We start from the raw sequence: 21,067 nt of genomic DNA on the forward strand, positions 1-21,067 counted from the left end.
ATAAAACAATTTAGAAGCACTTTAAAGGCTGACTTGTTCCTACAGTTAATCCCATGTTTTCCATTTAAATAGGAAAAGTGCAAAACACAAATTGTAAAGCAAACCATTACTGATGATATAGCAGTCATTTATCTTTTATAAAATTTTAAAATAATTAAATGGGAATTTTAAAACAGAGAAATCCTTTGATACAACTGTAGAACTTCAGGAAAGACACTTGTCTTGCGTCTTATTGTACTGTACTTACTCTTTTGCTTTAAGAATGCAATAAGATCTGATGATTATATTATCCTTAATATATTATGACGTCAACACTTTAAAAGCATCCCATCGTTTTTATGTCGCGACAATAACATACAATAACGTTTCATTTCTATCCACAAAAGCCTAGCAACCACATAGCAAATCGTTGTGTAGTGCGGTGATATTGGCAGTAGATGGCGCCACTGTTTTTCCTTTCGCGTTTGGGGCCAAATCTCAGTTTTCGCCTTCTTCCAGGTGCGGAGGTTTGGCCTTTCCGCTCTCCGTACAGGAATGTGAGCACTGCATTACGTCAGTCATCCTGCCAGCGGCGAGAGAACAGCTCCGTCCAGGAGGTCTCAGCTCACTGCTTTCTCTCTCTCTCTGTGGAGGATTAAAGGCGTTTGTGTTTTCTTCCTGCTGTGTTTAGAGGTGGGAATCTCGGACGGGGAAGAACGAAAGCGTGAAGCGGCTCATGACAACTCTCCTCTTCAGTATGAGGAGTTAGTGAAAAAACAAAAAAAGGGACCTGAATATCGACGACACTCTCGCGGAGTAGATGGAGGAACCAGGAGGTAAAGTGGTATTCCACACTGTACCTTTACATTGAAGTGATGCTACATTGCAGTGATGTAAAAGAGCACCATCTCTCTGTCTGAAGCGCTCAGCTCACGCAATGTTTTTACCTTTAAAAACTGGGCTTTTTGGAGACCGAGCGCAGCGGCGCGATTGTTTGCTCGCTCAAATCCAGATCCCAGTTAAACCAGTATTGCAATTTTCACATGAGGTTTCTGCGCTACACCTATTTACAGGGGAGGCTCGTTTCTTTCTTTGCAGATAAGTGTTACTGTGTGGGCTGTAGAGGAAAGATTCAAGACTCGTTTCAAATGAAAGTCCTCCAGGACACTTGGCACAACGCCTGCTTCAAGTAAGTGGCTGCAGATCCTGATTTTAAGGACCCTCATTACTGTCATGAGCACAGTTTTGTCACTCATACTCCGATGGCTGGAGACTGTTTGTGTATAAGGAGGTGTTAGCTCGCGCTGACACAGACAGTTGTTTGTGTGGTTGATTTTGTGTGTGTGTTTGTAGTTTACTCTGTTTGGATGTACTTACAAATGGACCTGTGGATAATCCCAGAATTTTCTGTTCTGTCGCCTAAACACAGACTCGTGTCTGTTTTCAACTGTTCTCCATCGTTTTTGTGCACAAAATGTCCTCTGTAGAATGTCATTCGGCAGTCCCAGCTGACAGATCGCCTCCCCAGGAGAACTTTGCCCCTTCTGCTCTTAAGCTTAATGATTGCCGCCGTGGAGATGATGTGAGCTCTCTGGTTCGTACAGGTCACTGACCATATTTTTGTGTGCAGCAGTAAACCTGCAGTTTGATGTCAACATACTGCACATGCCAATATTATATAACACACAGAGGGTTTTTCCCCATGGAGATCAGTTGAAGGTTGTTGTTTTTTCCCTCCGTGTTAAATAAGGAAGCTCAGGTTGTTTAACAGGAATGACATGCGGTATTTCAGCTTACTGCGGGATCGCAGTTGCATTTGCTGGGTTGTATTTAACTAACTTTATAAAACTGATCAGCCAAAGCTGGCTGACTGAATCTGTGAAATATTGCTCATTAGTGAATGTTTTTTTTTTCCCCTCTCTCTATCTCTGACTGAGAAGGCGCACCTAGCACACACAAGTACACCCAAAAATGTGTTTGGGAGTGGATCAGGGTTCCTCTGGCACTAAAAATAGAACACATTTAATATTTTCTAGGTTGACTGAATCTTACAGCTGAAAAAAAGGGACTCTTAAGCCAGTATGCATGTGGCAGTGTCCTTGCACAACCTTTGATTTCACTCTTTTAAAGCACACACTTCTCAATAACACACAAAGCCTATTTATCTCAGCAGCAAGGTTCCTGACGCAGCTGCGTTACTCACCCTTGATGCTTTCCCTCCCTTTGTTCTTTTATACCTTTTCACATTTTTGGAATTCCTGGTCATTTCTTTGTCTAATAACTTCCCTTCTTTAAAGTTTCTGCATATATGAAATATTTTTCTTGGGTGTTTGTTTTGTTTTTTTTCTAAGCACCATTGTAAGCTGATGCCATCGTCGCTCACATTCTTTGCAAGACATAACTCGTTAAGCAAACAAAAATAAAAATGTCCTTGCAGATGTGATACCCTGTGGTGGTCCCATTCTCTATTGTCAACATGCTGCCCCTCTGCCCTCCGTATACCTCCACCTTCTGTAACATTCTTGTGAGGTGGCATCACTCTTGTTCCAGTAAACCTGGCAGTGTTATTCAGGCCTATAGGTAATGGCACGTTCAGCTCTGCAGCGTTCTGCATTCCTAGACGGCGAATCAGAGATGTGAGCTCTCTGTCTCAAACACTACAGAAGCCTTTGTGTTGTTGGCTTTTTTTTTTTCTTTTTTCTTTTTTTAGACAAAACTATTTCCTATCTTGTTCACTGCTTTCCACCTGCATAACTGCAGATCTTATTGCATTTTTTCTATGGTTAAAAATAGTCTTTCCCATACTGGGGAGAGTTGTTTAACCAAAAATAGAAGCCACAGCTAGATTTGTACAACGCTACTATTTTTCTTTTATGCCTTCATTTACATTTTGGTGTTGCCTCGTACTTATACATTATAGACTTTAAATTCAGTGAAATTCAACAATTGTTTTGCTTTCAAGGAAAACAACCCCCCCAAAAAGCCTTCTGCTTATGTACACGTTTACAGAGCACCGGGTGCACACGAGCATTATTTAGAAGATGTGGATGAGTGGATGTTTGCGCCTCATTTAGCCTACCTGTGAAGACATTGCATCTGGATGTGCTGTTGGAAGCAGGCCAGCCAGTGGAGGCTGTAAAGGATGCTTTGGAAAATGTGGAAAGTCTTATGTCCTTCTTGTGGAGGTTACTTAGGTACAAGCAGCATTGCAAGTACTTCTCCTGATGGCTGTGTCCTCTATTGGCATAATAAAAGTTGAAGGTGTTGACTTGGCCTCCAAATTCTCCATATCTGACTCCAGCCGAGCAGTTGTGGGGTGTGTCCAGTATAAACGGGTCTGATGGAGGCCCAATTTCACAACTTTGAGGACTTAAAGGAGCTGTGGTGAACTTGTTGGTGCTGATGCTGTTGCACACAGTGAAATACACCTTTGTCAGGCTTTCAAGGCCACATGTAAAAGATCATCTCAGTGTCTATTTCTATCATTACTGCCACACTTTAACAAAGGACTCCAACGGCAATGGATATTTAAGGAAACAAGTAATGTTTACTGTGTAGTGTTTGTGCAGCCAACGTGACTGTAACCACCTGAGTTAAGTGCACACGCCCATTCAGCACCATGTATACGAGGAATTTAGGTGTTTTTATAAGCTTACTTGCATTACTTAATGTAGATGGTAAAAGGAACAAAGTGTACAATACAATTTTGTATATGAATGCTTTTTGTTCAGAACAAGTTTTTCTTTGTATGTTTGTTTTCTCTCCTCCACCGAGACACACAGTATGTTGTACATTCAGTATTTTTGAAGAAATACACCTTTTTTTCTTCTTCTTTGTAACTATTGTATCTATTGAAGGGACAATGAGAGTGTTGATACCTCCAGTCGTTGTTGGTGCTGTGCTGACATTACTTGTCTGTGTGCTACAGTTTGACAAATACTGAATGTTTCAGGCTGATGGCAATGTCTGAGTGCTACAACAATCAAATGTGTATTGTGGCCTATTTATTTATTTTTAACTTAGTCACTTTATTAGTTACATCTTGTCAGTAATAGGTTGGACCTGCGTTTGTGTTCATAACTGCCTTAAGTCTTCATGGCATAGATTCATCTTCAGAGATTATAATCCACACTGATGTGATAGCATCACGCTGTTGCTGCAGATTTCTCAGCTGCACATCCATGATGTGACTCTCCCGTTCCACCACATCCCAAGGGTGCTCTATCAGGGTGAGATCTGGAGATTGTGGAGGCCATTTGAGTACAATGAATTCATTGTGATGTTTAAGAGACCAGTTTGAGATGATTTCAGCTTTGTGATATGGTGCGTTATTTCACTGGAAAAAGCTTTACTTTTACTTTCTTTTTTTTATTATTTTAGAATAAGAATTTATAATTATTATTGTGTGTGTTGTATATTGTAATATGTCAGGGGCAACCTTTTGGGAAATCTGAACAGGTACTAAAACAAAAGCACACAACCTTTTTAAAGCTGAAGACGCCGGACTCCATCAGGCAGCTAGTAATAACATTTTTACCAAAGCAACAAATTCTAAAAATGAGGCTTTTATTTGATTTTATTTTGTGTGAGTTTTCCAAGTTCGCAAAATCATTTCTGAATATTTTTTTCAATTTAAGTAGTTTAAGTTAACTAATATGTTTTTCACTTCTAGTAGTTTTTAGTTTTGTTTTAGTTAACTATAATAACCTCGTGTCAGACTACCATCCGAATGCTGCGGCAGAAACTGAGACTCATTAAGACCGGGCAAAATTTTAAAAGTTGGCACTGTAATTGTATTGCAGCAGAAACGAGTCAATAATAATATAATGCAGCATCTGTATTTTCTCCCACTCCTAATGATGTTTGATAACGTTATTAATCATTTAATGAAAATGCCAAATTTGTGTAATATTGTGTCACACCCAGACATCAGATGTTTGGCCTTTTAGTGCAGTTGTGACCACAGCAGCTTAGCAAGCGTTACTCATGCAATCTTGACTTCAGGATAATTGTTCTGCTCTGTTACTCCTCATCACAGCACAGTGTGATACACCAGGCTGTATCTTGTGTCCTTTTCTTTTATGTTGCTTTCATGTCAGAGGAAAAAGGTTTGTTTCCTGACACAAATATGGATCTGTTTCATGTCACGTCCTCTCTGCCTCAGAGCCAGCTGTTCCCTCATTCTCCACTTTTCTCTCTGCAGCACAGACACAAACATGTGGTCTTTCCTCCAAAGGACAGCTCCTTCTTAAGTAATGCCAGAAAACTCTGAAATATTTGGAGTCTGTGCCAAAGTCAATAATCCTGGATGAACTATACCTACAGTGGAGAGAACAACGTGATACGCGGGTCTCAGCTGAAGACTGGAGCCAGCACCAAAAGAATAAAAATGCGTACGATAAGCATTTAAAATAATGTTTTTGTCTTCATCGAGAATCTGATGCTTTTCATCTACAGTGGGGCAAAAAAGTATTTAGTCAGCCACCGATTGTGCAAGTTCCCCCACCTAAAATGATGACAGAGGTCAGTAATTTGCACCAGAGGTACACTTCAACTGTGAGAGACAGAATGTGAAAAAAAAATCCATGAATCCACATGGTAGGATTTGTAAAGAATTTATTTGTAAATTAGGGTGGAAAATAAGTATTTGGTCACCTCAAACAAGGAAAATCTCTGGCTCTCACAGACCTGTAACGTCTTCTGTAAGAAGCTTTTCTGTCCCCCACTCGTTACCTGTATGAATGGCACCTGTTTGAACTCATCATCTGTATAAAAGACACCTGTCCACAGCCTCAAACAGTCAGACTCCAAACTCCGCCATGGCCAAGACCAAAGAGCTTTCGAAGGACACCAGGAAAAGTATTGTAGACCTGCACCAGACTGGGAAGAGTGAATCTACAATAGGCAAGCAGCTTGGTGTGAAAAAAATCAACTGTGGGAGCAATCATCAGAAAATGGAAGACATACAAGACCACTGATAATCTCCCTCGATCTGGGGCTCCACGCAAGATCTCATCCCGTGGGGTCAAAATGATCATGAGAACGGTGAGCAAAGATCCCAGAACCACACGGGGGGACCTGGTGAATGACCTGCAGAGAGCTGGGACCAAAGTAACAAAGGTCACCATCAGTAACACACTACAACGGCAGGGAATCAAATCCCGCAGTGCCAGACGTGTTCCGCTGCTGAAGCCAGTGCATGTCCAGGCCCGTCTGAAGTTTGCCAGAGAGCACATGGATGATATAGCAGAGGATTGGGAGAATGTCATGTGGTCAGATGAAACCAAAGTAGAACTTTTTGGTATAAACTCAACTCGTCGTGTTTGGAGGAAGAAGAATACTGAGTTGCATCCCAAGAACACCATACCTACTGTGAAGCATGGGGGTGGAAACATCATGCTATGGGGCTGTTTTTCTGCCAAGGGGACAGGACGACTGATCCGTGTTAAGGACAGAATGAATGGGGCCATGTATCGTGAGATTTTGAGCCAAAACCTCCTTCCATCAGTGAGAACTTTGAAGATGAAACGAGGCTGGGTCTTCCAACATGACAATGATCCAAAACACACCGCCCGGGCAACAAAGGAGTGGCTCCGTAAGAAGCATTTGAAAGTCCTGGAGTGGCCTAGCCAGTCTCCAGACCTCAACCCCATAGAAAATCTGTGGCGGGAGTTGAAAGTCCGTGTTGCTCGGCGACAGCCCCAAAACATCACTGCTCTCGAGAAGATCTGCATGGAGGAATGGGCCAAAATACCAGCTACTGTGTGTGCAAACCTGGTAAAGACCTATAGTAAACGTTTGACCTCTGTTATTGCCAACAAAGGTTATGTTACAAAGTATTGAGTTGTATTTTTGTTATTGACAAAATACTTATTTTCCACCCTGATTTACGAATAAATTCTTTACAAATCCTACCATGTGGATTCATGGATTTTATTTTTTATTTTTTCACATTCTGTCTCTCACAGTTGAAGTGTACCTCTGGTGCAAATTACTGACCTCTGTCATCATTTTAGGTGGGGGAACTTGCACAATCGGTGGCTGACTAAATACTTTTTTGCCCCACTGTAACTGGCAAAATAATCATGCTGGGAACCACTCTAAACTGAAAGTAGTTGACTGTTTAATATTATAGCCGTTCCTCTACGCAGCCAGTATATTATCTCACATCTGCTGTTAGTTTTGTGCATAAGTTCGAGAGAAATCAATGCAGTGAACAGCTTTTTCTTTCCTGTTCAAGTCCAAATAGTCGACTGTCCTGACGTCTCTTTTTCACTGTGACTCATTTGTCTACATGTCATCACCAATACATCAGGATTCTTCTTCAGGTGAATGTGTAACCAAGGTGGAGAGGGGGGGAAAAAAGCTTGAGGAATCATTTGCAAAGTCGGGCAAAAGTGGCTCCAGAGGCTTCAGTAATCCGATCTCTCATAAAGTGGCTCATCCTGGTTCGGGCCCTGGCAGTTAAATCTGCTGCCATCATTTTTGCATAACCAGTGCAGCTTGTTCAAGGAGCGCTCAGTGCCTGCAGGTGCTTCCCAGTCTGCTGGTAACTTCAGCATTCTTCACTCTGAACACTTTGTCTCAGTCTCAGGCATTAACGTCCTCTTACCTCTGCCAAATATCAGTTTCGATTAGCAGCTAGTCATTTAACAGGAGCAGCAGTTGGCACTATTTATAATGGTAGTGCTAGCTTTTACTATCACGCTTTGTTAGACTGTTGAAGGAAGAGAAGTACAATGAGAGACACTCAGAAATCCTAAACCCCAGGATGGGTTTCTGAGCTAATGTGGCTAACGGCATGACTTGTTAGTATTTAATATGACCTACTTAAGAAAATGAACTGTAATCAAAAGCTGTATTATAGCCCAACTGGATAATTTGAGGACTTTGCCTCTGTAGAGTCTTATCTTGAGCCTGCTTATAGGTTGTTGTCCTGAATCCCATTAAGCACTGAATAAGGACTTGGCAGCTATAAAGGCACTGCGCAGTCATCAAGTAAGAAAAGTTCTCCCAAATCCAACATCTGCTTCTTCAAAAGTGGAGCATTTTTATTTAGTTAGTTACTTTTGTGATCCCTGCCTCTCTAACAGTGCAAGCCCCAGGGCATTTCAGCGACAAGGTATTCGTACTGTTGTACACCTTGTAAAACAAGGCATGTTATATGTGTGGAATTGACAATTGGCAAAGCGATCAGAATTTTTGTTACAGCTTTTCTCGTGTGATGCTTTTACTCATTTATTTTATTTTAAAGACAGTTCTTGAAAAAAAAGTTCCATATTCTTGAGACATTCATTGATAAATCAAAAATTACACTGAGATTCGTTAATATTTTTTGGTACATCACCAAGTATAAATGGTATAAAACACAGATATGGCACTGTGGTGTCACCCTTCGTTTTTGGACTCCACATTTTGAAGCTAAGCTGTAGCCATGTTTTTGTTTGTTTGTTTTTTTTTAAGCCAGCTGTTACCTTTATACAGTTGAAGGGTGGAGTGCGATTCAGCAAACGTGGTTCACATGCTGCATTTATAAATTGTGTGGGTGCAACACAGACACACCTATCAGCTTATTAGTTCTAAGCAGTGGATTAATGTAATCTTACTCGCCAAGCAGGAGCACAAGCTTCTAGAATGAGCCAGCGAGCACGCAGCAAGCCATATCATTAGTCAGATAATCCATTTAAAAAGCTCCAATAGCACACACACAATGAAGAGGTTCAATCCAATGACCACATAATTTCCTCAGGGATTAATAAAATATTCTGATTCTGATTTCGAAGGTCTAGATGATGCTGATAACAGATAACTGAATTATATCCATGGATGAGTTATAGAAAGTTCAGCCCCAATATGATTTTCAAAGCTGTGAAGTTTTTGTCACCCTTTTTGGCTACTTGAGGAGTTGCAGTTTTTGCTACTTCTGCATTCGCTGAATTTTTCAGTTCCAGACGTTGACCCTTGATTACAAAGGCAGAGTGAGGACGGTCTGCCAAGTGCAACAGAGTTAATGGACGTTTCACAGGACGCAGCACGTACAAACAAAAGTCCAAAGTTTTCATTCTTTATGTTTCTTGAAATTTTAAAAACTGCTAGATTAACAAGCAAAACCGATTTTATTTATCCGTGTTTGCTTATTTTTGATTCATTTTTAACTTGTAGACATCAAAGTCACTTGTAGCACGTTTGCAACTGATTAAACTTCTGATTAAAAACGTCAATATTTTTGCAAGAAACTGTCCACATGGCGTTATCACCACAGAGTAAAGGTTTTAAAGTCAGCAGCATCATTGAGGAGGCAGATTTCACTGGCTGACTGCCCACGCTGCACCCCTAGGTATGTGTGGCTGCCCTGACCTCACAGGTGGTTTACTGGATGAGAATTTAGGGCAGTTTGGATTTTGTTTTTTTGGTTTGTTTCCTACGTTGTGCATGAGAAACTGTTCAAAAAACACACTTTTTTTTTTTTTAAGAGATATTGCGGATGCTGAAGTTAAGATAAGAAACATTAGAAATATTGGAAAATCTAAATGCTTGGCTGCTTTTGTGCACAGTCAGTATTCTCTATCAGCATCTTTGGCTGGCTTTTCCCCTGCTGTGTCTCATATGTGTTGTACATCCAACATCCATGCAGTCAAACAGGCTTTTGAGACTCTGAGCGCCTTCATGTCATCATAGACATCTGCTTCACATTTCAAAATCCATTCTGAAATCTTTTGTTCTGCCTCCGTAACCCTGAGTGTTGGTTTTTTTCTGTCTCCTTAGATGTTCTGTGTGCTGTGACCACCTGACTAACTGGTACTATGAGAAGGACGGCAAGCTGTACTGTCGCAATCACTACTGGGAAAAGTTTGGAGAGCTCTGTCATGGTTGCTCTCTGCTCATGACTGGACCTGCGATGGTAAGTCTGCTGCTTTCATTCTTTTACTCCATTGTATGGAGGGTCTTTTGTTTTTCTTTTTTTAAGCTGTCGCTCAAAGACACTGGAATCTGAGCCAACACCTAATCAGCCCAGACTCCACTAATTTTACATCTCCAAGCACTCTATGGCCTGTAAAAACATTTAGATAACATTGTTAGTTGCTTTTGGCTGAGACAGCACATGTAAGCTCGGGTGTGGTATGTGAAATAGATGCACATCTCAGGCAGTCAGGATGCAATTAAAGGTGCGATCAGGTTGCATGTTTTTTTTTGGGAGGGGGTTGTGTCTTGTAAATCCAATAGACGTTTTTACACAACATTGGCTGGGCTTCTTTTAATGCTTACATGACACGCTGACCTGGCCTGGCACTCAGCCCTCTTGTGTTAAAGACTTGAACATAACAGAGTATCCATACTCTGGTGTAGAATGAGAATTACAACCCGCCAGATCGGTTTTTTTGCTCTTTGCGCGTCTGGTACGTTTTGTTTTTTCTTTTGGAGACTCTCAACACTGGGTCGAGACTGTTTGACCACTGCTGTTTGCATGTGATTGCCTGGCTTTCAGCGTCTGTCTTGCCATGATCTTATAACACCAGTTGCCAACCTTTTCCCTGCCTACTTAAATAATGCCAGAAAGCCCACAGACCATGTTAGTACGCTCTGTTCCTGTTTCTGCTTACTGCTCCAGATTAACGTGCGTTAAAAGGCAGGGGGCAGTGTTTTTTTTGTGGCAGTTATTACATTTACAGATGAGTGATACTTCACATGGGCTGCTGCTGGACTTTGCAGAATGCGGTCTAGACTTTACTTGTGAATTACTTTCCCCCCCTTGAGGCCCCATTATGTTCCCTCTCAGTGCAGAACTTCTCCACAGTTCTCTGTTAATGCATGCCACACTCTGCCACTCACATTATGATCCGTACTGATGGTATAAAGAACAAATGCGCCTGCTTTTTGGGGTTTGTTTCTCCACAAAGAGAAAATGTAATTGATCAACTTGCCTTTATATTTTTTATTAAAGTAAAGAAACTGACATCCATTAAATTTAACCTAAATGTCAGGCAGCATCGATTTTTTTTTTTTTTATATCTACAAATCAAAAACCTAAAACTGAGGTGGCCACAAATGGGGTCACTTCTCTAGCATGGAGCCAGGCTCAAGTTTTTCTTTTTGCCACCAAGCAACACACATAATGGAGTCCTCTATTTGGTTCTGGCATTCTGCTTCATCAGCCAGCAAAGCCAAGTGTTTTTGGCAGGGCATAGCTGGCACCGGAGCCTCTCAGCCAGAAAGAAAATCATTGTGGTCCATCAGCGGAGGAGGGTCATGCAGCGCTGCTGCTTGTTAAGTATTCAAGTCCAGAACACTATTGTTTCTGTCCTGGTCCAGCTGATTGTTAGTTCATTGATTCTTTGGAGATGTTTTTGGAATTCAGAGCACCGTGTTTATGATCAGTTTATGCAATCCCGCTTTTGTTTTCCACTGCCATATTTTTCTGCCCACAGCGGGGTCACCGTTAATTGTCCCTCACTTTGATCTGGCTTTGCCAAGTTTTTACTGCTCCGCACTGCTGTCTGAGCCTCAGGCAGGTTTGTGGCTGCTCTTAGTCACTGGTGGATTTTCTGTTCCTGGCTTAAAGGCAGGGAGGTACTGACAGACTCCTGATATGTCACAATGATTTGGCTGACATCACTTTAATCTCTCTGCAGCAGCAGGGAATCCTTTCACAGCACGAAGTTTCTGACTCAGAGCTGTGGCAATAATGTGGGAAAAATACTGAGCAACTCCCCATGTGCTTATTGCAAATAGCTGAGATAACTAATCCATAGTTTTAGGACTTTTGTTTGCATCAAAGACAAACAAATATCAAAGCTTTTGATTTATTTTTTCTATTCCAAAACGGTGAGAAAATCAGAGTTGCTGCTCTTCTGCTGGTGCTCCCTTTAAAGGTCACCATGGCAGATTATCTTCCTCTGTCACACCAACCCTCTGCATGGCCACCTTCATTACATCCATAGTTAAACCAAGCCCTGGCAGGGTCCGATATGTTTGATCTGGCAAACATTTTATGCCGTATACCATTCCTGACGCAACTCTCTCCATTTATCCGGGCTTGGGGCCAGCACTAGGAGTACCCCCACCGCTACCAAGCTCTGCTCACAGCTTGAAAGCATTAATATTGAAATCTAAAATCCCGTCCATTCTAGCACTGTTTTGAAAAATCTGTCCACACAAAGAGGCCACATCAGGAGCATGTCGAAACAAGAGATGATGATATAACCCTAAATTTCTAGAAATGTTCTCCAATCAGAAGTGACAAATAAGAACGCGGGACACAGGCTGATGGCAGAAAAAAGGAGTTAAAGGTGCACGGTTCTGAGGTTGCTTTTATTGTCCACTTGTAAACACAGAAAATCAGTTTCTCTAAATCTTTATCCTGGAAGATTTTTTTTTTAAATTCTCCTTTTTCAGTGACTTAGTCCATTCACAACGACCGTTTTAAGGCCAAAATGCATAAAACAAAATACCCATCCACATGTGGACGGGGCCTGAAACACATGGCTGTATTGGGCAGGTTTTGATAATTGGCGGTCTGGTCTAACAACCCTCTCAAGTCCCACTGATCCCCCCCCCCCCCCCCCCCCCATTAACTTTCAATCGCTTTCACTTTATCCTCCTCGCCTCCTCCTCCTGTTTTTTCTTGTTGGGTACAGTTTCAGCACTTACTCCCATTGTTCCCAGGTCCACTATTTCAACTAGCGGGAAAACAAGAGCGCCATCCTCTTCCTGTTTTGGTTTCACAATCAAGCCTTCATTTTTGTACCTGGTTGTAGACAAAACTGTCCAATGTGTGCAAGATTGCTAGGCAAACACTTTAAGCCCAGGCATTTTTGTGCAATCGACTTGTATTTCATCACAAGTTAAAACCAAAACTTTGTCTATTGCCTATTTAATTACATAAATAGTCCTGAAATCAACATTTTACTTGTTTGCAAAGGGTAGACATGATCTCATCTTGCATGAAAGGGATGAAAACTGTGTGATGAAACTGAAGTCCTGCATGCATGTCAGAAAGGGAAATCGATGACTGATACTCAGGCAGTGTCGGTGAGAAGCAGCTGAAAGTTTCAGACCATTGAAAGGGAGAAAGCCAGTAAGACGAGTGTGTCAGATCCCCAGAGGGTGATGTCATAGCAGATTCCAGACAGGCTGAGAGTGAAGCAGGTGTTACGGCTATGTCACCGCTCACGGTGGGAGGGAGGAGGGCAGAAAACAACACGCAGCTCACAGCTCACCACCAAAGCACAACAGAACAAGACACCAGGCTCGTCGCGTTACTTCTGAATGGAGAACTAGCCCGTTTGTTTCTGCTTCCAGGTGGCTGGAGAACATAAGTACCATCCTGAGTGTTTTGTTTGCTTGAGCTGCAAGGTGGTCATTGAAGACCGGGACACCTACGCTTTAGTCGAGAGGTCAAAACTGTATTGGTAAGTCACCTGCACTGGATTTCTTTAAAGCTGTTTGTTGAGAACTGCTTAGAGCAGCAATTGTAGGGCCTTAACATACGTGTCTTGGTATGTAGGCTGATTTTCATAGTCTATAAGTAAAGGTTGTAAACTCATTTATACACCACTCCGACAGCCGTCCCATGAAAAATTAGCCAGGTGCTTCCAGCTAACGCCACCAGAGTAAACTGTTTTTATTTTTTTCATGCAGTGTCTTTAGAGTATTTAGTGAAGCCAGATATATTTTTACCTTCATGTTTAGAGTATTTTAAGTTTTTTAATTAACAATCATTTTCCCAGCATTCCTAAGCACTCAGATACATAGATATAGATAATGGGTATTTTATTGATCACACATGGGTAATTAGTGTACATAAAATAATATGTACACTATAAATCTAAGAAAAACCACAGCATAACTTCACTCATGCCTGATGCGGTTTCATCAGTGTGCCATATCTAAACTTCTATTTAACAGCCATAAGCTACACTCACGAGTGTTAAAACTTGACTATATTGGAAAATTGCTTTGATCCAGGAGTAGTCACAGCTTGGAGTCATATACTGTACCTTTTTTTTTGGTCAGCTGCCTGTCCCACATGATGATATAAGACTTAGAAATTTACCCAGAATGCAGTGTTTGAATTTTTATATCCAGTGAGTTATCGCAAAAATGGATAAAGCAGCCGATACACCAAAGCTTGTTTCTGTAACTCTATGGCACTGATATTAAATTGGTGCAATATTGATAGTAAAGCAAAAAGCTGTTGAGCAAAGATTAGATTTTACTTTAGGTTGCAACACTTGGTTGGTCTAAACTAAACTTGATCTTATGTGTTTTTCAACCCTGGACATTTCATGTGGTTCTTCTGCTGCGATTCAGTTTTATAGTCCTTTAATTAAAAATCCTTGTCCCCTCTTTTTCTAGAACGTCTTACATTTAATTGTACTGGCCAATGCCAGGAATGTCTTAAAAAGTTAATGTTCACCCTCAAGTATGTTTGCTCACGATTAGTTGGTCACTTCTGCATGACTTCCTGTTACTCTGTGCCCTCTGAACCAAACTTTAATAAAATGTGCTTCTGCATTCTCCTGGTGTGAACAGCGGAAAGTGCTACAAGCAGGAGGTTCTCACACCCATGTTGGAAAAACGCTCGTACGACTCGGTCCTGGACTCCCTGCCCCACACGGTGACCCTCATCTCGATGCCTTCTGCAGCCAATGGGAAGAGAGGCCTCTCTGTGTCAGTGCTGAGGGATGTCAATGGCTCAGCGAGTGTTCAGGTCAAAGAGTAAGTGGGACCTCGTGATGTCTGACTCCATGCCTGTCCTCGAGGCTCTGTGGGAACAGCATGAGTAATGCTTTACGTAACGTTGATTATAGGTTGACTAAATAGCAGGTGTGTGTAAATAAGCCACTGAAAAAAAAAGTACTTATTGACAGATTAATAATATATGGGAGTTTCTCGAGTCCTGGTGTCCTGGTGGGCAGACAGGACCGGCTGTTTTTAAACCAGCACATTTATTTCATAGTCCTCACTTACTCATGCTGCTGCTGTTTTTCAGGGTCAGAGGAATGCTTATTAGTCCAGAGGTTCGAAATGCCATCCATGTTGGAGACAGGATTCTGGAGATCAATGGCCTTCCTGTGGCGACATTGATGGAGCAGGAGGTGGGCTTACATATTATCTCTGATACTTATGGAGTCATAAGTGAAGTCATTCAGCCAAAGCCGATTAGTTTCATCGTTAATGCAATTCCTTGAGTACACTTTCGCATAGCAATGTTGTTATACAATCGCTGCACATTTGATTTTTGACATTCTTCCCATTCCTCGATCGTTTTTACATAAGCTGGGAGACAAAGGTGTGTAATGACTGCACTTATAGGCTCATTCCCACGATCTCAGCGTTTTTGTGTTCGACTGGTTGGTTCCTTTTTAATATTTTTGTTATGTTAAAGATAACGAAAATATCAGAACAGAATTTCACCTGAAAAATAAAATAATGCATTAATGAAAAGAAATGCGCAATAAAAGGAAACTCATGTTGTTGCCCAACATGAAGTAAGTGACATCATCATGAGCTTATGAATAGTTTGCTGCTGTTGAATGAAGACTAACTCACAGAACTTGATTTAGCTTCTTACTTTACTCGTACCATTAGTTGGTCATCTTTACCTGTCAGACTCTGCTGTGTCAAAGGGTGAACAGAGACACTATTATAACATTGCATGAACTGGGCTTTTAGTTTCCTTCTTCCTCGAACAAAGCACATGGTGCTCAACACTGGGATGGTTGTTCCCTTTAAACGTAAGCATATCTAGACACTCTGATCACAGTAACTTGGTCACTGCTGTCAGCATGCATGTCACATGTCCTGCAATTTATGTGGTGGGAGTGTTACCACCTACAGCGCTGGACTTGCGTCACACAGGCTGAGCCAGTACAAAAACTATGACTGCACCTCAGATTTCACCATCAGTTGTCATTTGGATAAGCAAATACCAGACTTAAAGAATTGACGTTGAACCAGGGCTCTTTGACTGATGCTTTTAAGCATCAGTTTTGAATATAGTTATAAATTATACTGGTATTTATTTATTTTTGCAGTGTTGTTTAGGAAGTTTTATTACATTGCCATCAAATCATCCTAAGGGTGAAGGATGATAGTTTACAGGAAGTAATTGTGGGATTTGTTGTTAAAAAGCCTGAAAATAGTGTAATTGTGGAAAATCCATTAACCCTAGTTAATAAATATATATATGTATAATCTTTTTTTTCTAACCAGGTGGATGATCTTATTCACCGTACCAGTCACACGCTACACCTTCTAATAGAGTATGACCCAGTCAGGCATCGTTTGGACCGGCTAAGGCTGGAATCACCAGGGAACCGGCTAGGAGTCCCAGCCACCTCCCGCATGCGCATGTCCTCACCATCTGACACGGTGCTGGAGAGGACAGATGTGGTTGACGATGGCACACTGAAAAGGAGGTCTTTAAGGTATGTTACAACAACCAAAAAGCATGCAACTTCCATATTTTGGACTCTGTAATGAAGAAGAGATCAGGGATGCGAGTTATCATTAATGAGCTATGTTGTGTTTCAGGCGCAGTAACAGTATATGCAAGTCACCGGGACCAACTTCTCCTAAAGACCATCCATTTATTACACGAGACATCGGGCGCTCGGAGTCCTTGAGATCCTCCGCTAGCTGCTCTCACCGCATTTTTCGGCCATGTGACCTCCTACACGGAGAGGTCTTAGGAAAAGGATTTTTTGGACAGGCGATCAAGGTGGGTCCTTTACTCTTTTACTCCTGCCATCGAGCAAGTTTTGTGAACTTCATGTAATTCATGTGTTCCTTCTGTCGCAGGTGACTCATAAAGCCACAGGCGAGGTGATGGTGATGAAGGAGCTGATCCGGTGTGATGAGGAGACCCAGAAAACGTTCCTTAAAGAGGTTGGTAATCTGCAGCAGGAGCCTCTGATTAGTCACTGAGAAAGCAGAGTCCACTGTCTCTGTATGGAGCTGTTTATTAATACACACCACTAAAGGCACGGCACATGACCCAGTAGTTAACTCTTTGTATTTGTTGTTGTTGCCAGTGTCTTGTGGAAACGCATTAGCTTGACTTGTATTTTATTCAGTGCTTTTTATCCCACAGACTCTGGTGTAAATCAATTTGGGATCATCTGCTTATAATAATCTGGAGCTTTTTTCTTTTTTTTTTCTGTCACACGTTTAATCTTCAGGTCAAAGTAATGCGAAGCCTTGACCATCCCCACGTTCTGAAGTTTATCGGCGTGCTATACAAAGACAAAAGGCTCAATTTGATTACTGAGTTTATTGAGGGCGGCACGCTGAAGGATTTCATCAGAGACATGGTGAGTCTAAAAAGCTGAAACACTCCTCACCCATAGTGAAGCAGAAAAACAGTGCCAGGAGTTATGTAGGGAGGGGAGGGAGGGTGGTGACCTGGAGTAAACTCTGCACTGATACAGGGCTCTGGACTCTATAATTGGCTGGGTTGCGTATCAACTGACCGGCACGTGGAGTGAGAAAAGTTATAGAAAGTGTTCTCAGGTGAAACTTGGAGAAGTCGCGCGCGCCCCCCCCCCCCCCCCCCCCCCCACTGCCAACGCCTATTCAGCACACGCCCCACTGAGGAGAGTGAGGGTGCTTTGTCCCTAATGAGGCTTAAAGCATGTGGGGGAGGACTATTTTAGATTTAGTTTATTTCATAAAGGTCTAATTTCATTTAACATAGCTGTCTCCTACTTGGTGTAAAATCATTATATTTAACGCTGTTATGGTCTCTCAGAGAGCTTCTGTTTGTCTCATTGCTTTTTCTTTTTCCTGACTAACAGGACCCGTTTCCATGGGAGCAGAGGGTGAGCTTTGCAAAGGGTATCGCTTCTGGCATGGTGAGTTGGCCTCCTGCAAAGAGCTTACTAGCTGCTACTGTCACCTGACTGTATGTGTTCAAACAACCACATCTATTAGATATTAAGTGCCACAAATGAGCCGGAAAATGAAACTAATGAATTCAAAGAAAAAATGAAGTTGAAAAACTATAACCATTAAGCTACTGTGTAACAAAATGCTTAACATAGCTGTAGATCAACCGCATGCTGTGACAAAGTGCAACCCTTTTATTCATCTTGTAAAGATCTGATGAAATCCGCGTTTAGAAGATTTAAGCAAATGAATAATTTATTTTTGGATTTACTTTGGATTCTCTGTGCTTACTTGACATGACTTTCCCCCTTTTGTTTTTAGGCCTACCTCCACTCAATGAGCATCATCCACAGAGACCTAAATACTCACAACTGTCTGGTTAAACTGGTAGGTGGCATTTCATCTTCTTGGCATTATAAACCCTGTTCTCTCCTATCCTGGGTAACTAGAGAAGCCTCGCTTGTAATCATTCAACAGGACAACACTGTAGTCGTTGCTGATTTCGGACTGTCCCGACTCGTAGTAGAAGAGAAAGTTAAACCTCCACCTGAAAAACCTACCAATAAGAAGCGTTATAGACGGATTGATCGAAAGAAGCGGTACACCGTTGTGGGGAATCCTTACTGGATGGCTCCAGAGATGCTAAATGGTGAGTGGACATTAAAAAGGGGGGAAAAACAGGAATGAGAGCTTAATTTGTACCCATTTTGTAATTACATTTATTTATCTGTTATTTCAGGTAAACGTTACGATGAGAAGGTGGACATTTTCTCCTTTGGAATTGTTCTCTGCGAGGTAAGACGCTGATTTTTACTCAGTTTACTCAAAGTAATGGCTTAACGAGCACATTTTGGGGTTAGATGACAGACCTTGCATGCAATTAAGCCTTTCAAAGTAAGCACTGATGCATTTATGTGTGAAAGCATTGTATGCACATCACTATCTGTTTAATTGACTGCCTACTGTTTATCCTCCTTACTGTGATTCAGATCATTGGACAAGTCTACGCGGACCCTGAGTGCCTCCCCAGGACTTTGGACTTTGGCCTAAATGTTGGCAAGTTTGTGGAGAAGTTTCTCCCTGAAGACTGCACACCAGCCTTCTTTCCTTTGGCTGTAGCCTGCTGTGACCTCACACCAGACAACCGGTGAGCCACAGCTTTTGTTTTAATGTATTACAGATTTCATTTAACTTGTTATGAAAAGTTAATGTTCTGCAGAGTTGCTGACCAGTAAGGTAAAGTTCTTAATAACCTGAAAGAGTCAAGAGATGTGGCCATATGAGAACTGTATCTGCCTTCACTCGAGACGGTATGCGGCCTTTTAATGAAACTGGTTGTAGGAGGAGGAGTGAAACAAAAACCCTTTCAGATGCCATCTCAACCTGCTCGCTGAGAGACACGCCTCTGCTACCAGATTGCTTCCTCATGTTTTCTCTCAACCTTGTCAGTCTGGTTTTAGCCTCAAACCCCTCTCTGTGCCCTCGTTGACCATTCCTTTTTCTCCCTTTTTTTATTCCTCAGTCCACCTTTTCAGAAGCTTGAGGACTGGTTTGCAGCTCTGTCCCTCAATCAGGAGCTGGGAATCCCCCTGCCAGCCGAACTGGATGAACTGCATCAGAGCCTGAGTCGACTTTATTGGCCTAAAGACGGCTCTCCAAACCAGAGCTCCGATCAGTCGTTAACCCCAGTTGCAGCCTCTCCAGATTGCTCGAGCACGACAGACAATGGCACCTAGGACTTCTGCCTGTTCTGTCTGTATTTACTTTAGTGACACCTCTGACCTGCTGCACTGTGGATGTGTAAAAAGAGGAAAGTTGTATTGAACCCGAGCCGTATTAAAACTGGATAACCTGAGGTAGCTGGATCAATCTGTGTTTTTGGGACTTTAACCCTGTGAATACCAGTGAACTGCAAAGATAGTGCAAAAACATTTCAGAATTACAAGTGTTTACTAATTCCTCCTGTGCCACTCATTACAAAGAAGATTGTTCACTCTGTATAAAGACAAAAGAAAAACGTCCTCCTTGGCAGAGGGAAAGACTCTTTCTTTCTAAGGCGGAGGACTTTATTTTCTGTCGGGTTTCTTTTGGCTCTGGAGTTGTTGTTGCTGTGTGTGGAATGCACAGATCGGTCCTTGCCCAACAGAGGAGTCACTTCACTTCAGCGGCAAAGAAAACAAAGATCCTTGACAGTCTAGCTCATTGGCATGTTCAAATAAACAGGGCAGGACACACAAAAAAAAATAGGTGTGACCTTGGGCAGCAAAGAAAGCAAAACACACCGTTGCTGCTGAGAATTCACACATGATGGCAAAGAAATGTTCAGATTATGTTTATTCCAAGCATCACTCATCTCATTTTTGATCATGGATCTGTGTACTTTCTAGCTTAATTATTTTAATTATTTTACCAAAATGTGGAACGAACACCGTGCAGATGTTTTATTTCTGTCGGGGGGGAAAAAAACGGGACAAAAGCTCTTTTGCAGTTTAGGACTGTTAATAATGATTGTCGGACATAATCATGCAAGAGCTGACTGTTTGGAAAAAGAAAAGAACTGCCTTTGTACAGGACTGGATATTTTCTCCACTGTATATAAGTATGTACATATTGTAGCACTAATTTGACGTCTTGTTTTTTTTCTTCTTTTTTTAATGGGACTTCTAGATTTGTATATTTTAGACATTTCGTCAGCGAATGACATTTTGGCCTTTTTTGCTATCATCATTCAGGGTACTGACAACCAGCTGTAACCACTATTATTTATATTAATGTAGTGTTTCATAAATAAACCTTCTGAAAGTTGCATTTTTAATTGTTATTATTCAGGTGCGTGGCATCAAACGCACTGAAGAGCGACAACACGGGGCGCCTAAGTTTGTGAATGCAACAACTCGAGAATGAGGCGATGTATGATTTTCAAATTCATGCATAGGTGCAGCTGTGACCTCAAAGGCAAGGTCAGAGGTTAAGTTATCTAAAAATCTTGTGAATGCAGTGACTCAAGATGGCAGTCTCCTGGGATTTTCATTTACCATACCTGAATCTACTTAGGGCTGAGGGATACTGGTGGCCATCAGCATTTTATTTTATTTATTTTTTGTCTCAGAAATGTAGTTTAATAAGCTCATTATTGTCAACTTAGGTCTTTAGTTTTAAGATCTGCCACTGGTACTCCTACTCATGGCTGTTGCGTGAT

At 41.7% G+C, this 21,067-nt stretch overlaps 1 protein-coding gene across 2 annotated transcripts; it reads left to right on the top strand.

Annotated features, from left to right (window-relative positions):
* Positions 1-567: 567 nt before the first annotated feature.
* Positions 568-19,932, top strand: limk2 (LIM domain kinase 2). 2 transcript variants are annotated; one of them, XM_085367303.1, is made up of 16 exons: positions 568-815; positions 1,078-1,168; positions 9,745-9,880; positions 13,279-13,388; positions 14,512-14,697; positions 14,972-15,077; positions 16,195-16,409; positions 16,516-16,702; positions 16,783-16,869; positions 17,163-17,294; positions 17,778-17,834; positions 18,190-18,255; positions 18,346-18,517; positions 18,608-18,663; positions 18,858-19,015; positions 19,391-19,932. In XM_085367303.1, the coding sequence occupies exons 1-16, from the start codon at positions 800-802 to the stop codon at positions 19,602-19,604; spliced, it is 1,989 nt and encodes a 662-aa protein (XP_085223429.1). In that variant the 5' UTR covers positions 568-799; the 3' UTR covers positions 19,605-19,932. The 2 variants fall into 2 exon arrangements, with proteins under 2 accessions (XP_085223429.1, XP_085223428.1); XM_085367302.1 differs by lacking the exon at positions 568-815 and having other exon boundaries at positions 822-1,168.
* Positions 19,933-21,067: the final 1,135 nt, after the last annotated feature.

This window comes from Diplotaxodon limnothrissa, linkage group LG12 (assembly GCF_057381915.1).
Source record: "Diplotaxodon limnothrissa isolate DT_005_m linkage group LG12, D_limnothrissa_male_GT1.1, whole genome shotgun sequence".
NCBI lineage: Eukaryota > Metazoa > Chordata > Actinopteri > Cichliformes > Cichlidae > Diplotaxodon > Diplotaxodon limnothrissa.